Source organism: Vombatus ursinus, unplaced genomic scaffold (assembly GCF_900497805.2).
Source record: "Vombatus ursinus unplaced genomic scaffold, bare-nosed wombat genome assembly UNPS02014812.1, whole genome shotgun sequence".
In the NCBI taxonomy this organism is placed as follows: domain Eukaryota; kingdom Metazoa; phylum Chordata; class Mammalia; order Diprotodontia; family Vombatidae; genus Vombatus; species Vombatus ursinus.
The window spans coordinates 62,522,428-62,546,127 of record NW_020954590.1 but is presented as its reverse complement, the minus strand read 5'-3'; the positions used below and the strand labels follow the sequence as shown (position 1 = coordinate 62,546,127).

At 33.6% G+C, this 23,700-nt stretch overlaps 1 protein-coding gene across 4 annotated transcripts in view; it reads left to right on the top strand.

The window, feature by feature from the left end:
- LOC114053906 (trafficking protein particle complex subunit 8) overlaps positions 1 to 23,700 on the top strand; it is a 135,806-nt gene that overhangs the window by 16,373 nt on the left and 95,733 nt on the right. For 2 of the 4 annotated variants that reach the window (XM_027877027.1, XM_027877029.1), the window contains 7 exons: positions 5,528 to 5,722; positions 10,506 to 10,589; positions 15,321 to 15,410; positions 19,028 to 19,202; positions 19,989 to 20,142; positions 21,939 to 22,032; positions 22,632 to 22,888. In XM_027877027.1, coding sequence (XP_027732828.1) covers positions 5,528 to 5,722; positions 10,506 to 10,589; positions 15,321 to 15,410; positions 19,028 to 19,202; positions 19,989 to 20,142; positions 21,939 to 22,032; positions 22,632 to 22,888 — 1,049 coding nt within the window. The remainder of the gene's footprint in view (positions 1 to 5,527; positions 5,723 to 10,505; positions 10,590 to 15,320; positions 15,411 to 19,027; positions 19,203 to 19,988; positions 20,143 to 21,938; positions 22,033 to 22,631; positions 22,889 to 23,700) is intronic. The other 2 variants (XM_027877030.1, XM_027877028.1) reach the window with 1 other exon arrangement.

The following is a 23,700-nucleotide window of genomic DNA, read 5'->3' as shown; positions in this document are numbered from 1 at the left end:
GCTCTCTGTGGCTGTCAGAATCAAATATAAAATCTTTTTTTGGATTTCATAGCCCTTCATTACTTGGCCTGTCCCAACTTTCCAGTCTTCTTACACCTATTCTTCATCACATACTGTATTCTCTAATCCAGTGACACTGGCCTCCTTGCTGTCTTTTTTTTTTTTTTAACAAGATAATCTATTCCCCAACTCCGAGCATTTTCACTGGAATACCTCCATGTCTGTAATTCTCTCTGCTTTTGGCTTCTCTGACTTGCAGCTAAATAGAATCTCACCTTTTACAGGAAGCCTTTTCTGATCTCTTGTATTTCTAGTGCTTTAGTTTCTTCTCTCCAATTTATCCTGTTAACTAGCTTATTAGTACAGTTATTTGCTTGTTATCTCCCCTGTTAAATTGTAGGCTTCTTCAGGATAGGGATTGGCCTTTGTTTTTCTTTGTATCCCCAGTGCTTACCTCAGTCGTGGCATACGGTATGTGCTTAATAAATGTTGACTGAAAATAAGATAATAGCTCCTATCTTAAAGGGATATTTTAAGGATCAAATGAGATAATATATATAAAGTGAATTGCAAATGTTAATGCGCTATATAAATCTAAGTTTTTTTTTATTTCTTAAGTGAGGGGTTTGAATAGAAGACCTTTAAGGTCCCTATTATCCTGTGAATTGTTATAATTTGTTTTTAGCAGTTGTTTATTACCTTGAGTTCATCTTTGAATACTTTATGTATTTTATAGATTTGTCTCTTTAATTGGACAAGACTGTGGTTTAAGGATCATTCAGCGTGGTACAGTGAAAAGAACATGGGATTTAAAGTCAAGGGACATGAGTTTGAATACTAGCTTTACTAATTACATGACTATAAATGTTTAGGTCTCAATTTCTTCATCATTTTTGGCGAGGCAATTGGGGTTAAGTGACTTGCCCAGAGTCACACAGCTCGGGAATGTTATTTGTCTGAGACCATATTTGAACCCAGGTCCTCCTGACTCCAGGGTTGGTGCTCTATCCACTGCGCCACGTAGCTGCCCCCAAGATGGTTTTTAAAGTTCCTTCTAGCTCACCAACTACTTTGAATTAGCATAGGATAGGAATTAGGAGATAGCAAGTATTAAAACTAAGGAAGTGGCTTTGACATTTAATGACTGCATAACCAGGGATGGGGAACCTGCCGCCTCATGGCCACATGTGGCCCTCTAGGTCCTCAAAGGGGGCCTTTTGACTGAATTCAAACTTCACAGAACAAATTCCCTTAAACTGTAAAACTTGGGCTCTGTCAAAAGGCTGCACCCAGGGACCTAGAAGGCCGCATACGGCTTTTAGGTTACAGGTTCTCCACCCCTGGATAACCATTAGTAAATCAGTCTTTCTGAGCTTCAAGTCTCCTTGTGCAAGTGTTATCCCTATCTCACAGTGTTCTTGGGAGGAGAGTGCTTTGTAAACCTTGATGTACTACATAAATGTTTGTTGTTGTTATTATTATTAATTATTAGATTATCTGAGAAGGAAGAGAAAAGCAAGGACTTCAGGAGTCAGGAAGGACTTTGTGAAGAATATGGGATTTGACATAGGGCTTGAAGAATGGCTATTGTTTTTAGAAGTAGAGAAGAGTTGAGGGAGTGAAGGCTATGAAAATGTGAAACATCATGGGCAAAGATAGGAAGTCTGGAGTAAGCATGACTTGAGTATGTTTGGGAACCATGAAGAGACTAGTTTGTTTCCAGCTGAACTGTATGTGTGTTGGGAGACTAGGAGAAAATATAGAATCATATGGGACCAATTGTGAGAAGTCATTTTAGTCCAATTCGATGTTAGCTCCTTGAGGTTAGGGACTGTTTTCATTTTTGTCTTTGTATCTCAATGCTCCCAGTACCTTGAACATAGTAGGTGCTTAGTAAATGCTTGTTGAATTGAGTTTTTAAAAAGGGGAGGATGCAGAGCTGTGACTAAAAATGTCTTCATTCTGTCCTTTTCCCTTCATTCCCCTATTCTTAAGTCTCCTTCTTCAAAGTTTTATATTGCTGTTGAGCACATGACTTTGCTTTTAGTAACCCAGGTTTATAAACTTATAATCATCCTAAGATAGGCATTGTGGTATAGTGAAGTCACAGGAGCTGGGTTCAGGTCATGCCTCTAAAATACTAGTTGTGTGATCTTACACGAGTTACTTAACTTCTCAGTGCTGTAGGCAGTACTCTAAAATTGCACATTAAGACCAGTTGTGGATCTATGTTGTTGGAGAGAATTTCCTATCAAGAGTTTCCTACACTAGTGAAATTAAAGGTTGATTAAACAAACAAACCAGGAAATAGTTCTTGACTTTTTGGTATCCTTTACTCCTATCTTAAATCCAGTTATTTGCCAAGCCACGTAGATTTTACCTGGTATTATTAATATCTCACATTTCTCTCACTTTTTCCCACTCATTGCCATTACCCCTCATTTCACCTAGACTTCTATAATAGAGCAGCTTGGTGCACAAGGTTCTGGATTTTGTTTCAGAGGACTTAGGTTTGAATTCTGGCTCTACCACTTCCTAGGTATTTGACCTTGGATGTATCTAATTCCTAGGGCTCAGTTTCCTCATATGAAAATGATGGCATTGATTAGATGCCCTTTGAGGTCCTTTTTACTTTTAAATCTATGATCCTGTTGGCCTCTCTAGCCTTATTTGACATTATCTCCATTGGTGTATGCTATTCCAGCCAAATTGTATTACTGTCTGTTCCCTAAATTTGATATTCTACTTCCTAACTCTTTGTTAATTGCACAGGCTGTCTGTTCTCTTTGCCACTGAGGTATATCCTCATCTTTGCATTTCATGATCCTTGACTTGCTTCAAAGGCTCATCTCAGATGTGAAGCTTTTCCTTATCTTTAGCTTTGTAAGTCCACTGCCTTCAAAATACTTTATATTTATTTGCCTCTATATGTAACATCCTCAATAGAATATAAAATCCTTGAGGTTAAGATCTGTCTAATTTTTGTCTTTCTTTCCCATGACTACCCCAGTGTCCTTTGCATAATAGATACATATTAAGGTATTTCTTGACTTGATTCTTTTATAAATGCATTTAGGAAGAGTAAATAATTAGACTTGGAAAATACCCTTACAATGGCATTTAGTACCTTTAGGTTTTGTGAAATCTGGGAATGATTAATAGTACTTCCTTTTTCTTAATTGCCCTAGTGGACATAGCTAAAAAAGTTTTCTCTAAGGGTTGCCAAACCTTAGACTTTGAAAATAAATTGCGACTCATAGGCAAATAATGTATTCTATTTGCCATACCTTTTTCTTAAGTAGGTTGTTGCATTCTTGTGTATATAAAGTTTATTTTTAGTAGAGAAGTTTTTATATGCTAGTCTAAAACAACATTTGCAGTATTCAAAAATCCAATTTTAAACATTTTTTTAATGTGAGAAGAGTATAAAAAAAGTCAAGTAATGGTAAATATAAATATCATTTTTAGTGAAAGAGTCTTTATGAAATTATTCCTTTGGATAATATTTAAGCTACAGTCTAAGTTTAGGATTCTGTGCTGTGTCTAATTTAAAATGACTTATCATTTTAACAATTCTTTAATTTCCCTGTTTTTCTAAAGTCATTTAATTATCCAGTTATACATTAATAATATGATGGATAAGCCCATCACATGGGTTTAATATCCCTATGTGATATTCTGTCAAGTATTTAAATGCTTTCTAGTTGTCAGGACCTATGTTAGATCTTGTGTGGAGAGAGAGCCCTTACCAAAAAATGAGATAATCCTTATTCTCCATCACCTTATTTCTCTATTGGTGGGTGGGAATGGGGAAAGAAACATATATATATATTTATGCAAATGCAAAATATATGTAACTTTGAGGAAAAAGTGCCAATATCTTGGATGATGAGTAGGGGTGGGACTTAAGTCGAGTCTTGAAGGAGAACTTTGAAATCTCAGGAGATGGAGGTGAGGAGGATCCTGTGGGACAGCCTTTGCAAAGACATGAAGACAGAAAATGGAATGAATGCCGTGTACTGGGAAAAGCAAGTAGGCCAACTTGGCTGGAACATGGGATTGTAAAAACCATTTAGAATGATAGGTTGCAGTTAAATTGTGAAGGCCTTTAAATACCAGAGAAGCTTCTCCCTCCCCCACCAAAGTTAATAGGGAACCATTGAAACTCTTAAACTTTGAGCTGGGGAATGATAAATTGAATGAAACTACCCCTTGGCCCTATATTCAATTTAACATTTTAGGATGAGTTTTATCCATTAATAGGTACTTGGATTAGTTTATGGTGTTAGTACAAAGCATATAACTAGGGAATTTTTTTTTTGTCTATGCATATATGATACAGAGATTCTATATTTCTTTTTAGTGGGTGGAGGGAGGTGAGAGTGAGAAAAAATAATGTTTGATATTTTTTTAAATCCTAAAAATAAAGTTATCATAAAGGTGAGAAAAGGACACTTACACAGTATGTCCTTAGTGATCGCCAAATCAACAAATGTTAGAAATGTTAAATCATATTTTTACAGCTCACAGTTCCTATATTACATAGCAAGACCAAGTACTTCAGTTGAAAAATTTAAAAGGATCTGGAAAATGTATATGCAAGGAAATGTAGTGGATAGAATTGGGCAGATTACAAATCCTGCCTCTAGCAGTGGAACTCTGTGAAAGTCACTTAAATTTGGGATGCTGCAGAATAGGATTTATCTACCAAGTGAGTTATGATGTTTTAGTGAAATGAATTCTCACATCTAATTCCCCAGCTAATCTACAGATCCTTTATTTTTTATTTGTAAATTTAAAATACTTTCTGGCACACTCCTATAATTCCATCTGCCAGGGAGGTTGAGCCTCCTGGATCTCTTGAGCTCAGGAGTTATGGGCTTCAGTTAATCAGCTTCAGTATGCCAGTTGGCTGTCTTAGCCATTTTGTTCAGCATCAGTATGGTGAAACCCTGGGTTAGGGTTGATTGTACCAGGTTGTTTAAGGAGGGGCAACTTAGCCCTGCTCTGAAACACTTGTGCCCAGGTGTTATGGGGCTCTGAGTGGCCCCAATGCTTTCAGCCTGGGACAGATAGGAAAACTCTTTGCTTTAAAAAACAAAAAACAAGGGCAGCTAGATGTCACAGTGGATAGAGCACCAGCCTTGGAGTCAGAAGGACCCGAGTTCAAATCTGGCCTCAGACACTTGACAGTACCTGTGTGACCCTGGGCAAGTCACTTCACCCCATTGCCTCAAAAAAAAATATATGTATATGTGTATATATATATATAAATAACAATAAACAACACCTCCTCCCCTTCTGACACTGATAGTTAAAATACAAAAAATATTTGAACTGCTCTTTATACCAGGCTACCTTTTAGTCTAGCAAGTATTTAGAATTCTAAGAGGATCCTATTTGGAACTTTTACATTTTAGGTTTGAGCACTTTATTTCGTGAAAAGTAGTTTTTAACTTAATTTTAAACAAAAACATTGGGATTTGCACAGCACTTTTTAAGCACTTTTTGTTTTTTTCTTATATAGTTCATATGAGAGATCCTAATAATCAGCTTCACATAATTAAAAACTTGAAAATATCAGTAAGCAACATTGTCACCCAGCCACCTCTTCCTGGAGCCATTCGGAAGCATTTGAGTGATGTAGTGTCCATCAGCCAACCTGCAGAAGGATTAGTGGCTAATGTGATTACAGCTGGAGATTATGATCTCAACATCAGTGGTAAGTAACAAGATTTATTGTGTCATTTTTAAAAAGCACAAAACAACCTAAAACTAGTTCATTTAAAATATTCAATGGTTTAAAATTCTTTGTTAACTATGTCATTAAAGACATCAATTGATATTTGGAAAAATATTATCTTTCAGTACTAACTGAATATAAATAAAATATATTTTTTAGAACTGGCTTATCCAGATTTTTGGATCCAGTAGTTTTCTTATTAAGGGTAGTATTAAGTTAGCATCTATACTGGGGAGGAGGGGGCAGCAGCAGAAGAGCTGTTCTATTCAAAGCTTTGCCAATAACTTGCAAATGATATCTGGCAACTGATTATTGTTTAGAGTATATTTATTATCTATAAAATGAATTTCACTTTATTACCTGTAAAATGAGGGTGGTTGGATTAGAATACCTAAGGCCCCTTTCAAACTTTAAACGTCTGTGTTCAGTGTAATAATAGCTAACAGCTGTATAGGGTTTTAAGGTTTGCAAAGCACCTTACATAATCTCATTTACTTACAACTACCCTGTCAGGATTATTACCCTGCTGTTATTATCTGCAATTTACAGATGAGGTAACAGGATAAGAGAGGTTAAGTGATTTGCCTAGAGTCACATAGGATCTGAGGCAAAATTCAACTCAGGTCTTCCTAATTCAAGTTCATCGCTCTATTTACTCACTAAACTTCCTGCCTCCTTCTGCCCACATAGTTTCCACATATATGTGTTAGTGAATGAATACCAACCACTGTACTAAACCCTGGAAGACACATAGGGGAGCAATGACTAGAAAAGGGTATTTAGGTTTGGGTAGTTACTGGGAGGGTGAAGAAAACAATAGGGGAAGTCCAGAGGTTATGGTAGCGATGATTTGAATACAGTTCTAGGGGTGGGTGGAGTTGGGCATAACATGATTTCAGACTGCTGAGTGAAAAATATCCTGGATCAAGATGGAGCTTAAAGCCTAGTGACTGGCCTAGCTTACTCCAGAGCAGAGTTTCTAACGTGGGGAGCATTAGGCTGCAACTCTCCTGAGTGGGCTTTGAACCATGTTAATGGTTTCTTGGCCTCTATTTCTGTTTGAATTTGACACCACTGCTCTAGAGTATGGTCTCAGTTGGAGAATGGAACTCCAATATCAGGGAGAAAAATAGCCTGGAAAAAGATGAAGATGCATGATCCCAGTGAGTTAAAAGTTTTTATACACACACACACACACACACACACACACACGAGAAATACTAATTTTGCTTCATTTTCAAATTAAAGATATATTATTAAATAGAGAAGAAATGTTATAAAATATAAAAGCAAGGATCTGGTAGGAATTCTTTTTAAAAATGTTTGAATATGATTTGAGTAGTTAAAGAATTTAAAATTAGGTTGATAAATAAATTATTAATATGAGTAAAATAAATAAGTAGTATCTGTTAGTCTAAAAACATAAAGGCTTAACTAATTGTCCTTAATATTGGATGGATTTAAGAAGATGGAAAATACATCATGTGATTTGGGTATTTCAGCAACTTAATGGAAACATAATTTTTTTTTATACCACTGTAATTTGTAGTCCAGTCTTTGTAGCATGATTATGAAACAAATTATTTCTGTGGTCACACATTAAAGCTATGAATGTAAGGATTTCCTGTAAATATATAAGATTAGATATCTTAAATGTGGTGAAATATAGGAATATTTATCTGAGCAAAGACCAGTTTAAAAGTATTTGATAATATGTCAATAAGGTGATGTTGCTATAATTTATTTTTCCCTTTATTGGCTTTTGTAGGTGAAGAAAACACCTTGAAGTAGAATAAAATTAAACTTAAATTTTAATTTGATTCTCTAATCTTTTATTTTGTCTAGAGTGGTATTTTTTTAAAAATAGACTTTAAATTATGATTAATTGATAGAATGTCTTTAGGACTATATTATGTTATCTGTATCAATCTAATCATTTTAAAAAAATATGTAAAAGGTGAAGAGGCATTATTAAATTTTTTATTATTTAAATCTCTCACATTAAAGATGAGAAAATTGAAGTTTAGAGGGGTTAAATAATAGTACAGCGTATCCCAAGAATGTCAGTACAGTTTAAGATTACTAAAATTTAAGACAGCACTAAAAGTTTTGGGACACTTTGTGCCTTAGATTTGTATTTTTTTTTTCAAAGTGCTTTTATGTTATGACTTGCCAACATTAGCATACATAATTTCATGCCCATGATTAAAAAATATAGCTTTTAGTATTGCTAAATTATAAAGTTGAATTAAAACCTTCCAAACTTGAGAATCTTTTAGAATTTGCATTTCCATAATATTTACAATACAAATATAGTATTAAGGTGACTGAATTTATTAGAGTGACTGGAATCTAATTATGTTAAGTCTATTATCTAAAAGCTTTTAAATGCTAATAAGCTAGTTTATGAATTTCATTCCATATTTTATACCCAATTTTTTATGTACATTGGTTAACAGATATTTATTAAGTGCATACTAGTGTGCCAGGCACTGTTTGAAACTTATTTTAATTACAACTGACTTGTTTAAATCGATGAATTTTAATTTTAAGATGCTGCCAATGTATCTTCCATTTTCAGTTAGATGATGAGTTTTTGTGCATGTAGTTGTTTGTGGTTGTTTTGGGTTTTTTTTTTTTAGTGAAAAGTAGCTTCTTAAAAGTTAGATGTAGTTGATTAGCCTATAGTAGTTGTTTTGACCATTCCCTGAGGGAAATATATTTTTCATCTTCCCTAAATGCATAGGAATATTGTGATATATAGATGGCGAAGGGATACAACCATGGTGAGTTTAGGTAGATTGCCTGGTGGACAAACAATTACAGGCCGCACTCCCACTGGAAATATTCATTTACTTTGAAGGGAGATTCTGACATTTCCACATCCCTGCTGCAAACATTATGAGATATAGGAAGGGAAGCTTGATATTGGCTAATGCCTCCTTTGATGACTTGGCAAAATCTTCAAGATCTAGTGGCTCTAAGCAATTGAGTATTGGAGAGCTCTGGGCTAGAATACTGGATTTTAGTTCTTTCAGTCAATCTCAGTACTGTGATAGCATGTAGCTTTAAAGAATTGTTATTTTTAGACTGATAATAAAGTAAAATTTCTTTAGGATTGAACATTTTTTTTAAAGGAAAAAATTTCATTTTAAGGATAATGTATATATTCCAGTTTGTTGCCAGCTAGATGAGCTTATGTAGTGTTTTTAAAATGGCTAGTTTTAATAGAGATGGATTACAGTAAAATTTTTAGATCTTTCTAATTTTTAGAAAGTTGAAGCTGAGATGGAGACAGTAGCAAGTCTGGAAATTAGCAAAGTTGTATAATGGATAGTGTCATGTAAAGGATTTAGCAATTATGGGGATATAGGACATTTTGATATCTTATCCATGCACACTACAGAAGTAATCAGATTGGAATTGCTTTTGTTGGCTATGGTTTTTGTGTGAAGTCATATTTCTCAGCCTTGGGGTATAGGTATGCTTAACCTACAGGCCTAATGGGTCCTAACTTTAATATCTTCTTCACTTCTTGACCCTAAGTGTCTGCTGAGTGAAGTTTGGGGAGTGATAAAATGGCTGCTGACTGCTTTTGTTTGTGGAGAAATACTCTGGGGGAAAATGGTGGATTGTTCCAATATTGTCAGTATGGTGAAAGCAAGGACAATCTTTGAAAGCAGGGACATTTCATTAAAGTCTGAAGGAAATAGCTTTGGAGTTGAAGAATATCAGGGATTTGAAAAATAAATTACTTGAACTGAATTTTGGTAGATCAGATAAGCTACTTTAATGCTTTTTCTGATCTGAAAGGCACTTAAATGTTTAGTAATGGAGATAAGCAGATATCTGACTTTGATGTTAGGTTTTGTTTGTGGATATCTGAAGAATAAAAGTTTAATTTTTTTCAGAGTTTTTTTTTTATTTCAGCCTGACTGCCAACTTAAGAAGGCCTAACATTTTTTGTTCAATAGAAAAAAAATACATAGAAAAATAGTGATGCTTTTTTTTAAAATAAAGGTTTAAAACAAAAAAAAACCTTTTCAAGCTACTGGTGAAATAGTTATAGCCAATTCTGTTATAAAGAATTCTTTATAACAAAGCTGTTCATTCTTTTGAATGAATGAACAGGTTGATAACCTATGGAAGCAGTGTGTTGCTGAGCTAATTATAATTAATTCTGTGATCTAATTATAGCAAATAATCTGGTATAATTTTTTTTTTCTTTTATCCCTGACCTTGTAACAGTACTTTTCGCTAATGAGATAATTTGATATGGTGCTATTCATATACAGGAAGGGAAAGAATTTAAGCTGTAGCTGAGTACTTTATCCTGAAAACTTATCCAAACTCCCAGGCATTTCAACAAAACAATAAATAAAGATGTAAGAGCTAGTAAAAGGAAAGAGATAAGGTCTATATTGTAATATTCTGCCTTTCACTAGTATCACAGTACTTTTCACTGGTGATCTGATTTATTTCATTTTTGAATTCTGCAAACTATAGATCTTTATCTTTGTAGGAGAATTATCAGACACAAAGTAGTCTATGGAATTTGTTATGCATTTTTACCAGGACTAAATCATTTAATAATAATGCTGTGAATTAACAAGGCAAATTTCCGTTCTCTTCCACTGATGTTGTTGGACACACACATACCCTTCAGCCCCTTTGCCCTACCCACCCACTCATTAAAAGGAAATAATTGGTATCTGTTCATGTAAATTGGCTTAGTTTAACAATGCCATATTTTTTCTATCAGATCAATCAATTAAAGCTAGTGTTCCTTGGTACAGTAATTGGAAAGACACACTGATGGAACTGAAAGAATCCACGTTATATTCAGGTATTTCTTGTGGTGGATTTGAGTTTTCCATATCGCCCTTAGTCTTCTTGTTGGTGTACTCCATCAACTTTTGCTTATTCTGCTCTTCCATTTAACCATCTTCCTTACTTGATACACCTTTACAATATTTCCAAAAATATGTAGCATTGGTGATGGCTGTTGGCTTCTTTCCTTTTAACTTTTTTCTTTGGTCTTTAATTAGAACATTAATTTTATAAATTATAGACATTGCCCCTTAATAGAATAATTTGAACTTCACTTTATTCTGAATAGTAAATAGACAGAATGACCATGTTTTTGTTTCTAAATATATAATTTACTTTAAAAAACATTTTAAATGTCTTCCATGTTATTGATTACATTGCTGTAAATGTCACAATACTGTATTTAGAGTAAAAACATTTACTGATGATAAATAGTATTTTAGGGGAGGAATGTCTAATGTGGTTTATTAACTTGCTGTCATTTTCCTAAATGTAGGTCTTTCCAGGACAAAAAACCATGATTAACACTTCATCATTTTGAAAGCTTTCTTTAAAGTGTTGCCTATAGGAAACTACAGGATTAACTTCTTATTTGAAATTCTTAGATACTTGTTAGTCTATTGCTTTGTGTTAACCACATGTAGTTATAAAATTACTTGTAACTTTTAAATGAAATGTAACTTTTGGCAACAACTAAAGTTACACATTTTGTACTCTTTGCTGTTTTATTACTTCATTGTAGTGTACTGGTTAATGTGTATATAATGCTGAACACATATATACTTAATAGATAACTTGCTGGTTGATTAGAACAAGTTTTCTTTAACTTTTTGTATTGTGAACCTCTTAGGCAGTCAGGTGAAACCTATGGATTACTCAGAATAATGTTTTAAAATGCATAAAATACATAGAATTACAAAAGAAACAAATAATATTGAAATACAGTTATAAATTTTTTTTAAAGAGTTTACAGACCCCTGGTTAAGAAACCTTGATTTAGAAATTGATTTCATGTTGTTGGTTTTTTAAAAGTATATTTAATAATCAGGCAATTCTAGTTTTTGTAAAATTTAAGTAAAATTAAACCTATTGTTTTTTTATCACCTACATTTCCCAATATACCCCTCCATCCACTTCAGTCCCACTTTATATCCTACTTCAGTCAGCCTTTATAAGGAAGAATTTTTAAAATTAAGCAAAACTAACACATTGAGAATGTTTGACATTATCTGTAGTGTTGTACACCCAAACTTTCCCACCTCTGAAAAAAAAGAAAAAGAGAGAGAGAGATGCCTTTTCTTGGGAGGGGATCTCTCTCTCTCTCTGTCTCTGTCACAACTTTTATTGATAACTGTTTTGTGCATCACTTACATTTTTACAATGTGTCCCTACCCCTCCCAGAGAACCATCCTATACAACAAAAAAAAAAAGGTAGTTCAGCAAAACTAACCAACACAAGACTTGATATGTGCAGTGTTCCATGCCCATAATTATTCTCCTTCCTGTCTCTTCCCTCCCACTCCCCAAGAAAGCAGGAAGTTGATTTCTTATATCTCTTCTTTGGAATCGAGCTTTGTCATTACCATTTTATATCATTCACTTTCAAATATTCTGTTATTGTTCTGGTATAGTTATTGTGTATATTGTTTTGCAATTGTAGTTTGTTATACCCAGTGGAATTTTTTAGGTGATATAAGTAATAATAGTTCTTCACAGTTGTATAATATTTTAGTAGTTTACGGAGTGTTTTGTGTACAGCATCTCATTTGATTTCTTAACAGTATTTCCTTACTAGTATATATAGTTATACCCCAAAGCAGTATCAACTGTGATTCCAACATAAGGGGAATCATTTTATTTGGCAGGGAGCTTTAGAGATGCTGAAGTCCAACCTCCAGTCCCTCCACCTTCCCACCCCACCCCTACCTTTTAAACAGATGATGTTAAAGAGGTTGAAGGATTTGTTCAAAGATGCCTTTCAGGAAGATACTGGAGGCCTGGTTAACTTTAGGACATTTATTACGTCTTTTTATGTTTTACTGTTGAACTAGTGTTCTAAAGTTTTAGTACTAAAATGAGAAAGATAGGTTGGAGCCAGTTTGTAGAAATCCTTTAAAGTAAATTAAAAAAAAAAAGATCCTTGAATCACTGGAGTATTTTGCAATATGAGTAAAAATAGTGCTTAGTAGTAACTTAAATATTTTACTGTGGACTTTGGTTATAGATTTTCAGAAAAACAGAATTTCGTGGAAGATTTTTAGGCTATAGCCAAATCACAAGGTAGAAGGATTCACAAATCTTAGTGGAAACAATTTTCTTAATATCATTAGATATAAACTATATGGTTTCCATTTAGTTTACTTCTTGACCTTAGAAGTTTTTTCCTTGTCACACTCAGGATTAGTTAATGTTATTGGAAAAAAAAATGCCACATTAACTGCTGCTTAATTTTGGGGGGATTTATAATTGAAGGGAAGTAGTTTGCTTCCTGGTACAAATCCCTGCCATTTCTAATAAGGGAAATTATAATTCCTTTATACATTTAACTGTATTATTATTAGTAGGGATATAAAAGAATGTAGGTTTTTAATTTATGTTAGAATTTTAAAGCAAATATTAGTATTTGTAATGTTCTACATGACTCATGACTATTGTGTTCAAAGTTCCAAAATATAATTGTATGCATCTACCACATAATGTATTAGAAGCCTTTGGTGCTCAAAATACAGAGACTTTTTTAGACTGAAATTTAAGAAAATATTTAATTTTTCATTCATACTTTTTTGGTAATCAAATATATGGTCAATTTTGGTGCTTGAATTATATAGTCAATAAAGTAAGATATATTCTTTATATTAATGGCCTTTAACAAATATTTCTAGAAAATTTTTAGGTTAGCTGCAGTGGGACATACCTATCTAAATGAGGTTCAACAGTCTATATAGGACTAAGTAAAGAATTTGTACTCTCTTCCAGTTTTTCTTTAAGAACTGCCATTGTCCCATGGATCCTTGCTTGAGTTTCCAGTTCTCTTCCACCATAAATGTTTAGAATCTAATGAACTGAATTTAGGGACATATATTTTCAAGTATCTTATTTGTTCACTTTAGCCAGCATAGTTGATTATTTCTTTTCCCTTACTTTCTATGGTTACTATATGCCTGGAAATAAAATGAAGAAATTGAATGCAGTATATAATTTTGAGCTATATTGAAGGGGGAGAGGGAAGGAGAAGGAAAGATAATCAAAAGTAAAAGTAAATTAACTCTTGGCTTTCTTCTTTGGATATCCTTTGTGTTCAACCAGATTTTTTTATTGCCCTTTTTTTTTACTTCATTACTAGGGATACTAACTTTAAATGTGTACATATTATGAACATAGACTATAATTTTTTAGGCTTATGTGATATATATATGTTGGTTGAAGAGAAAATTACTGTGTCAGTAGTTACCAGCCTATCATCTACTTTGCTTTCTTTTATTATCTTTTGAAAATTAATTGCAGAATATCTAAGATGCTTTCTTTTCTGCTTTGTGGTAATAATGCTGTTGCTCAACTGTGTATAATTCTTTATAGTTTACCAAATATTTTCTCATCTGTTACTTCATATAAGTATCAAAACAGCTTCATGAAGTAGTAGTAGTAGTAGTGCAGATATCATTGCCATTTTACACTGAAGGTCAGAGAGAAAAGTAACTTGCTCGAAGTTATAGAATTTGTATATGGTAGAATTTAAGTCTTCTCACTCCAAGGCCATTGTTTATTATTTTTATTAGCTAGTTTCCTGACAGAATAATGGGATTTATGTACACAAAAGACAAATTAGGGGAATTTTATCCTAATTTTAGTAGAGTTGGTTAAATTACTCCTTATTTCTTTTTAAAAATATATTTTTATTGATATCTTATGTGTCGTAGATGTACCACTGTATTCTGTCCACCCCTCTGCAAGAAAGCCTGTTCTTTATTTCTTGTTAAGGTAGATTATTATTCAGCTAATTTGGAGCCCTTTCCAGTACCTCGCATAATATTTTTTAAGTTGTAAGGCAATATTCAGCATGTTGTCATTGAGAAAAGTTTGTTTGATCAATATATTGTTAGATAAGACCAGATTCAGTTCTAGTGAATGTTTTATGTTGTTTGTACAGAAAACCATGGCTTTTTTTGTGGTTATTAGAACAAATTCAAATAAAAAAAATAGTATAGTCAGTATGTAGTAGGCTTAATAATTGAGTTAGTTACTTTGATATTTTACGACTAGATACATATGCCCACAAGAGAAAATATATCTCCCACTAATATATGATCTATTCTAATTCATTTTGAGATACATTCACCTTTGATTCTATTCGATAGATGTTGTTTAATGAAATACTATAAGATTATTGTTAATAAAATAGTCTCATCTATAATTTAAAACCATGGTATGGTACTCTGTTTTAATTGTATAGTGCTTTTTTGTCTTATAGCTAAAAGTAGTGGTCTCTTATGTGGACTTGTGACAGGCAAGTTGAAAGAAATGTGGGTTTGTATGAGTTTCAGACAACTTAACTCCAGTTTTAATTTCTTAAAGCATGCTTTTTTCTTTTAAGAAATATTTTTGGGAGGTGGGGGAAACAACTATTGTCACATTATTTTCTGAAGTTTGAATTTGCATGTTCTAATTATGCCTTCTACATTTATTAATTTTAATTGTAAATATTTCCTTATGAAGAATTTTACCTTTGTAAATATTTTTTCAATTTCAGCTACTACTCCATGGTTTGAATCTTACCGAGAAAGTTTTCTTCAGTCCATGCCAGCATCAGATCATGAATTTCTAAACCACTATTTGGCATGTATCCTTTAAACTTAAAGATAGGTGTTATTAGTTTTGAAAGCATTTTTATGCAGGAAAAATTATGGAAATTGTATGGAAATCTTCTTTAATGATTGTCTCAAGGGCTAATCTATCATTGTTACCCTTTGTCTAGGTAGCTCTTTAGCAAAAAGAAAACCAAAAGCATCTATTAAATGCTAGCTATATGCTAAGCACTGTGCTAAGTACTGGGGATACAGAGAAAGGCAAAAACCAGTCCATGTTTTGGAGGAGCCCATAGTCTAATGGGGGAGACAACATGCAAACAACCATATATAAACAAGATGTAGACAGGATAAATTGGAGGTAATCTTAAGGGGGAAGGTACTACTAGCATTAAGGAAGTGGGAGGGTGCAACAGAAAAGTAAAAACAGTCCCAGTCCTCAAGGAGCTTGCATTCTAAAGGGGGAGATAACATGTAAATAGCAGATGTGTGTAATATATATACAGAATATATGGAAAGTTATCTCAGAGGGAAAGGCATTATCAGCTAGGAAGACCAAGAAAGGCCTCTTGCAGATGGAATTTGTGACTTAAAGGAAACCATAGAAACTGAGGTGAGGAGAGAAAGTGTACTAGGCACAGGAATAGCCAATGCAAAGGCACAGAGACAGGAGAAGGGAGTGCCTTGTGCAAGCATAGCAAATAGACTATAATAATTATGTGGTAGAGTGTGGGGAGGAGAAGAGTAAAGAAGTAAAGACTAGAGAGGTACAGAGGGACCAGGTTTTGAAGAGCTTTAAATGCCAAACAGAGGAATTTATCATTGATCCTACAGGGAACCATTAGAGTTTATTGAGTAGGGGAGTTATATGGTCAGATTTTTGCTTTAGGGAAATAATTTTGATAGTTGAGTAAAAGATTGGCAAGGAGAACAATTAGAAGGCTCTGCAATAGTCCAGGTGAGATGTATTGAGGGTCTTACGTGGCTTAGTGGCTTTATGAGAAAAGAGGATGTATATGAAAGATGGATATAAGAACAGAGAGAAAAGAAAAGATTTGGCAGTGGATTTATTTATGTGAGGTGAGGAAGTTGAGGGTGGCAGAAAGATTAGGAGACTGGGTGACTATGATGATGATGGTACCCTTGACTGAAATAGCGAGGTTAAGAGGGAAGTATTTGGCGGGGGGGATGACAAGTTCATTTTTTTTTAATATGTTGATTTTAAGATACCTATGGGACATTCAGTTTGAGATCTCCAAAAAGCAGTTGGTAATGTAGGGCTGTAACTAAGGAGCAAGACTAGTTCTCAGTATAGATCTAGGAATCATCTATATAGAAATGATAATTGAATAAACCCATAGGAGATGATGAGATTACCAAGGGACAGATATTATAGAGGAGGAAAAAAGAAATGAGCCCAGGAAAGTCTTGGGGAACATTCAAATTTAATGGGCATGACTTGGATAAAGGCCTCGCAAAGAAGATTGAGAAAGCAGTGTTTGAAAACCTAGAGAGGAGATGGTGATCGATAGTGTCATGGGCTGAAGAGAGGTCGAGAAAGGTAAGGATGGAGAAAAGACCATTAGATTTGGTAATTAAGAGATCTTTGGCAATTATGGAGAGAGCAGTTTCATTTGAATGATGAAGTTGAAGTCAAATTTCAGACAGTTTAGAAAAGAATAAGAAGAAAGGTGGAAGCACCTACTGTAGATGGCCTTCTTAAAGAGTTTAGCTGAGAAGTAGAACAGAGATACAGTATAACAGGTAGTGGGGATAATTGGATCAAGTGAAGATCCTTTAAAAATGGAGGAAACATAAGCATGTTTGTAGGCAGCAAGGAAGGAGCCAATTCAGTGTCTCTAGTGGAGAGATTAAAGGTAAGAGAGAGAATGAGAATGATAGAGGCAATTTGCTGGAAAAGACAAGAGGGGATGGGATGAAGAGTGCAAGGCAAAAGGCTACCACTTCATGTGATATGGGTGCAGAGGGAAATAATTAGAAAAGATGTTTGAGTGACATGAGATGAGGCAGAGGGGAGAAGAGGGAACTCTTGGCAAATGGGTCTCATTTTTCAGTGAAGTATGTGGTAAGGTCCTCAGACTAGTGAGAATGTCATAGAAGCTTAAGGAGAGACACAAAGGTTGAAAATAGCTACTGTGGAAAGTGGGATAATGAATTGGTTAGGGAGGACTTTGAGAATCAAAAGAGTTCAGGAAAAAGTTGTCCATTCACCTTCCCTTCAGAAGATATGGTTTTCAAAAAGAGAAAACCTAAACTCATAATAGTAATTGTGATCTTGTTTTCTTATGATACTAATGCTTTAAAAATTAGAAATCCAAGAGAAATTATCCATAGAATTAATTAGCCTCATGTTCTATTACAGGGGTGGGGAACCTGCAGCCTTGAGACCACATGTGGCCTTTTAGGTCCTTGAGTTTGGCCTTTTAAAAAAAAATTATTTATTTCTAGTGTTTAGCATTCATGTTCATAAGCTTTTGAGTTTTCAGTTTTCCCCTCTCCCCAAGAAGGCATGCAAATTGATATAGGCTCTACATATACACTCATATTAAACATATGAACAGGCAGTTTTCAGAGCAAGAAATTAAAGTTATCTATAGTCATGTGAAAAAATTCTCTACATCACTATTGATAAGAGAAATGCAAATCAAAACGACTCTGAGGTACCATATCACATCTATCAGGTTGGCTAACATGACAGAACAGGAAAATGATAAGTGTTGGAGAAGATGTGGGAAAATTGGAACACTAATGCATTATTGGTGGAGTTGTGAACTGATCTAACCATTCTGGAGAGCAATTTGAAGCTATCCCAAAGGGCTATAAAACTATGCATACCCTTTGATCCAGCAATAGCACTTCTAGGTCTGTATCCCAAAGAGATCATAAAAATGGGAAAAGGAACCACATGTACAAAAATATTTATAGTAGCTCTTTTTGTGGTGGCCAAGAATTGGAAATTGAGGGGATGCCCATCAATTGGGGAATGACTGAACAAGCTGTGGTATATAAATGTAATGGAATGTTGTTATGCTATAAGAAATGGTGAGCAGGCCAACTTCAGAAAAACCTGGAAAGACATATATGAACTGATGCTGAGTAAAGTGATCAGAACCAGGAGAATATTGTACACAGTAACAACCACACTGTGCAATGACTGACTTTGATAGACTTGGCTCTTCTCAGCAATGCAAGGACCTAAGACAACTCCAAAAGACTTATGATGGAAAAAGCTATCCACATCCAGAGAAAGACCTGTGGAATCTGAATGCAGATGGACGCATATTATTTGCTTTCCTTTTCTTTTGTTGTTTTGTTTTGATTCTTCTTTCTCGTGGTTCCTTCATTGGTTGTAATTCTTCTTTACGTCATGACTAATGTGAAAATGTTCTTAATATGAATGTATAGGTGGAGCCTATGTCAGATTCCATGCCGTCTTGAGGAGGGGGGAGGGAAAGGAGGGAGGGAAAGAAAATTTAAAACTCAATCTTATGGAAGTGAATGTTGAAAACTAAAAATTGATAAGTAAGTTGTTTAAATAAAAAACAGAAAAAAGAAAAAATAATTTATTACAATAAAATACTTATGTGTCATTATGTATTGTGATAGTTACCTTAATAATATGTTTTGCAAGGTATGTTGGTAGCATCTTCTAGTGAACCTGAACCTGTGGAACAGTTTTTGAAATTGTCCCAAGAGCAGCATCGAATTCAGCATAGCAGTGACTATTCCTACCCCAAGTGGTTTATACCAAATACACTCAAGTATTACGTCCTGTTGCATGATGTAAGTGCAGGAGATGAACAAAGGTAGGCTTCTTGTTACGTTAGCTAAAATATTGTTGATTGTTCTGAATTATGAATTTCTATTTGCTCTAAGAAAGTAAAATTCTTTGGTATCTTGAGTCTGTTAATAATCGCAGCCTTTTTACTCTGGTGTTTTTTTAAATTGCCAGAGTTTATCACTTTGGCCAAGTAACATCATGTAAACCAACCCTTTCTATACGTATAGGTTTTTACTATTAAAGATCCTTGTTTAACATGTACTAGATTGTAGTGAGAGTTTATTTTTGAGGGTAACTTTTTATTTAGTAACTGGTCAGTTACAGTAACAAACAACCTAGTAGAAAGGATTGTTTATTTGATAAATTAGAGGTAGTTCAGATTGCCAGTCATTAAAGACTGCAACTGGAAAGGAAACACGTTAACTAAACAATTCCTTCTGCACCTTCGGTTTCTTCTTTCATCTTCCTTTCTTCTTTTCCTTTTCCTTCCAAACTTTGAAGGGAATGGTAGTAATAAACAAACATAACTTTTGCAAATGTCAACCTGTTATATTCTTAATTATACCATGGTAGTCTGCCAGCACAGGTTCTCCAACCCTCATGAGATGTTCAAATTCAGGCAAATTTTTAGTCAGGCTGATATGAGTTTTAATGCATTGCTGTTAGATAAATTGCAATATTTAATTTTTGGTTTGTCAGAAAGTTTAATTTTTCTGGATTTCTTTTAAAGATAGGAGTAATCTCTTAACATTGCATAAAGATTACCATTTGACATGTGATTTTTCTTTTTCTTTTTTAAAAAAATTTTCAGAGCTGATTCACTTTATGAGGAAATGAAGCAGAGATATGGAACTCAGGGTTGCTATTTGCTTAAAATTAATTCTCGAACGTCTAATCGATCATCAGATGAACAAATACCAGATCCTTGGAGTCAGTATCTTCAGAAAAATAGTATTCAAAACCAGGTATATGTAAAAACAAGTAAATAAAATACAAACACAAATTCTCCAAACCTACTTATGATGATTTTAGAATAACTTTTTTTTGCTACTCTGTAGGACCTTGACCTAACTATAATGGTTCTACAGTGGTTATTTTTTGGAATGTGATTAATTAAACTGAGTCATGAGCAGACTAGCATTAGAACAAGTAGTCTGAGTTTATTTTAACCACTGATGACAGATCCTTCCTTATAAAGCTGTGCTTTTTCCAGATAAGAAAAATAAAAGTTAGCTGATCATTTCTCGATAAACTGAAAAATTATTTGCACATTTGAACTTGGGTTAAGTTTATTAGGAATGTAGAAGATAGAATTCATATTTTATAAAATTATTGTGTTATGAATGACTATAGCAAATTCTTGATTAGCCATCTATTCTTGGTGGTAGTAGCCCTTTTCTCTGACAAGCTCATCCATCACCCGTTATTGATGCCCTGCCACCTTCTCTAGCTTATATTATTTAGATGCATGGAATTTTCTTCCTGACTTATCATAATTTCTTTATTCCTTCTAAGATCTCATTCATTTTTTTTTCTACTCCTTTCATTGTTCTCAAGTAGTAAAGAAGCCATTTTGCCGGGGGAAGGTACTGAGGTGGGAGAGCAATGACAGTTTTTCCAAATCCTTCTCTGATTTGTAAGACTTATATTCCATCTTAGACTATACCAATTAGTGTATTCCTTTTGGTATGTTGACTGTACTTTCCTGTTAGGAAAAGCTTCTTTTAAGGAAGCAAAAGATATTTTGATGTGCTGTACAGCATTACCTCATTAACCTGTGTTAGTGTATTGCTTGTTTAAGATACTGAATGTGACATGAAAATCTCAGTTGTAAAGAATTTGCATTTTATTTCCTGAGTTTCTTATATGACTGCTAGTAACCAATCTATATATTTCTTTTTATGTGTAAATTTATCTGTACATAGTGATTTTTCACTTATGTAGAAATCATCCCAGAACTGATATTTTAGTTAAACTAAGAGATTGTTCCAGATCTGTTGATTGCTAACTGTTCTTGTATGGTGCTAAGGCAAAGACAGTGGGATAAAATAATTAACCATTTGGATGTGAGAGAATCTAAAACTTTAAAAAAAAAAGCAAAACCAACTAAATATTCCCCTTCAGGGCTACATTTATATAGGAAGAATGCCAAGGACTTGAAAGAAGCTGGGGTGGGAAGGAGGCCAGAAGGTAAGCTATCCAGATTGAGAACCACTGGCAGACAGGACTCAACTGAGCATTAGCTAATATACCCACAATCCCATTGGACACTGATGTACATCTTGTGTGAAATGTCCAGATATGCTTAACCTTCAGCATAGAGACCACCACAGTCTTTTTACATATATCCATCTTACTTGAACATACGCACTTCAGTTTTCTGTGACATTCTTCATCATATTTTCCTCTCCATGCCCAATTAGCTATTTGACAATTTGTTCTTTTTCTCAAACATCCTACTCTTTCATAGACATATACATGAGCATCTCTAAATTTAAGGAAACATATGCAGAAATGTACATACTTAGGTGCAATGAATAAGCATACAGATGGAATAAATGCCATTTGAAACAATTAGCATAGCTGAGTTGTAAGGTAAATAGGTAAGTAGATGAAATTTCTGGTTAGGTAGTAAATATTGTTTTGTTAAAAAATGCACTTGTCAGGAACAATCAGCAAAGCAACTGTACTGTGTTACTGGGTTTAGTGATTTTGTTTTACTGTCTAAGTATAGTATCTAATCCATTTTTTCTTTTAATAGGAATCGTATGAAGATGGTCCTTACACTATAACTTCAAATAAGAATGCTGATAGTAGCATGCTTTCATTGGATGGACTGGATAATGAAGTCAAAGGTCTATATTCTTTAATTTCTTTAATTTTTGCCAATTTTTCATTATAAAAAAGTATATTAAGTTGCTAAAATAGACCCACTTTTATACACAAAGGTAATTCCATTTGAACATGTTAACTTCTATTCAGGAGACTTAATATAAATCATTATATTTGTCTTATGTAAAAATAATTCTTTTTAATAGCAGTCATATAAATGAATTTTAAAAAATTCTTTAGAGAGTAGTAACAGCATTAAGATTAATTTTAAATACTATTTGAAATTTTTAATAATTTGAGAATTTCACTGTTAATATATTTAATGTTTTGATTTTGATAAGAACTTAATTGTAACAACTTCTTTTAATTTAGTTTTCAGTCTTTTAAAAATATTCTAATATCTCCCTAAATAGATTTCAGTTTTAGATTTCTTAATTTAAGATGAATTTTGAGTCATATTACATTGGGATTTTATGGGCATAAATTTTGATATTATTTCTAGATTTTACATGTTAAGGTTAATTGCAAGTATATATTTGAAAATTACTATTTTCTGTCTAATCAAGACTATAATTTTCTATTACATAATGTTAACAAAAGACAACTTCCGTTTTTTAAATAGATGGTTTACCAAATAACTTCAAAGCTCACCCACTTCAATTGGACCAGTCCAGTGACCCTGCCAGCAACTTTGATGGAGCTGATCACATAAAATCTATGCTGTCAATACATGAAACAAAAAAAATGAACACAGGAATACTTCATGGTGCATGTTTAACTCTCACCGATCATGATCGAATTAGACAGTTCATACAAGAATTCACATTTCGAGGTCTTTTGCCACATATAGAGAAAACAATTCGGCAACTAAATGATCAGGTAAAATTTTAGTAAATTATAAACATTGAAAAAGGAATGTTCCAATTTGCTCTTTGCCAAAGAGGCAGTATGGAATAATGGAATGAAGTCTGTAGTTAGTAGATCTGGGTTCTAGTTTTGGCTCTGGCACTTATCAGTCATGTGAACATAGTTAAGTCACTTAAACTTTTAAAATTTAAATTTCCGCATCAGTTCAGTGAAAAGATTGATTTACAATAATCTTTTCACTGGATACCTCACAGGGTCTTGGTTAAGACCCTTGTAAACTATTAAAGCACTGCAGAAAAATAACTTATATTTGAAGGTATGTTAATGTTCTTCTAAAGCTAGTTCTGCCTAAGTCTTTGTTAATAGTATATTGATAAACAGGAAATAAGCCCATAAGTATATGTGAATAAATATGCATGACATTTACATAAAATATCATGCAATTGCCTGAAATTGGTGAGGTTTTATGCATTTCTAAACTTTAAATTTCATTATTAGCAGAGGAGTCTCTCCACATACAATTCTTTATGTAAATTCACTTTATGCAAATTCAACCTTATGTAAAGAATTCTGAAAAAAATCTGCACACCTATGTTAACTTTATGTTATTGTGCATACTTTATCATTAACTTTACCTTTCATTTCATAATTTTGATTATTATCATGGTATAGTATTTAATTTGACTGCATTTTAGTACATTTTGTGAGGTATTATTTTGTGTATGCCTTTGTTATATAGGGGCAAATTCGCATTACGTAAAAGTCACTTTATGTAGAGGTCTGTGGAGTGGTCCACTTAAAGCAAGAATTGTTTGTACCCAAAG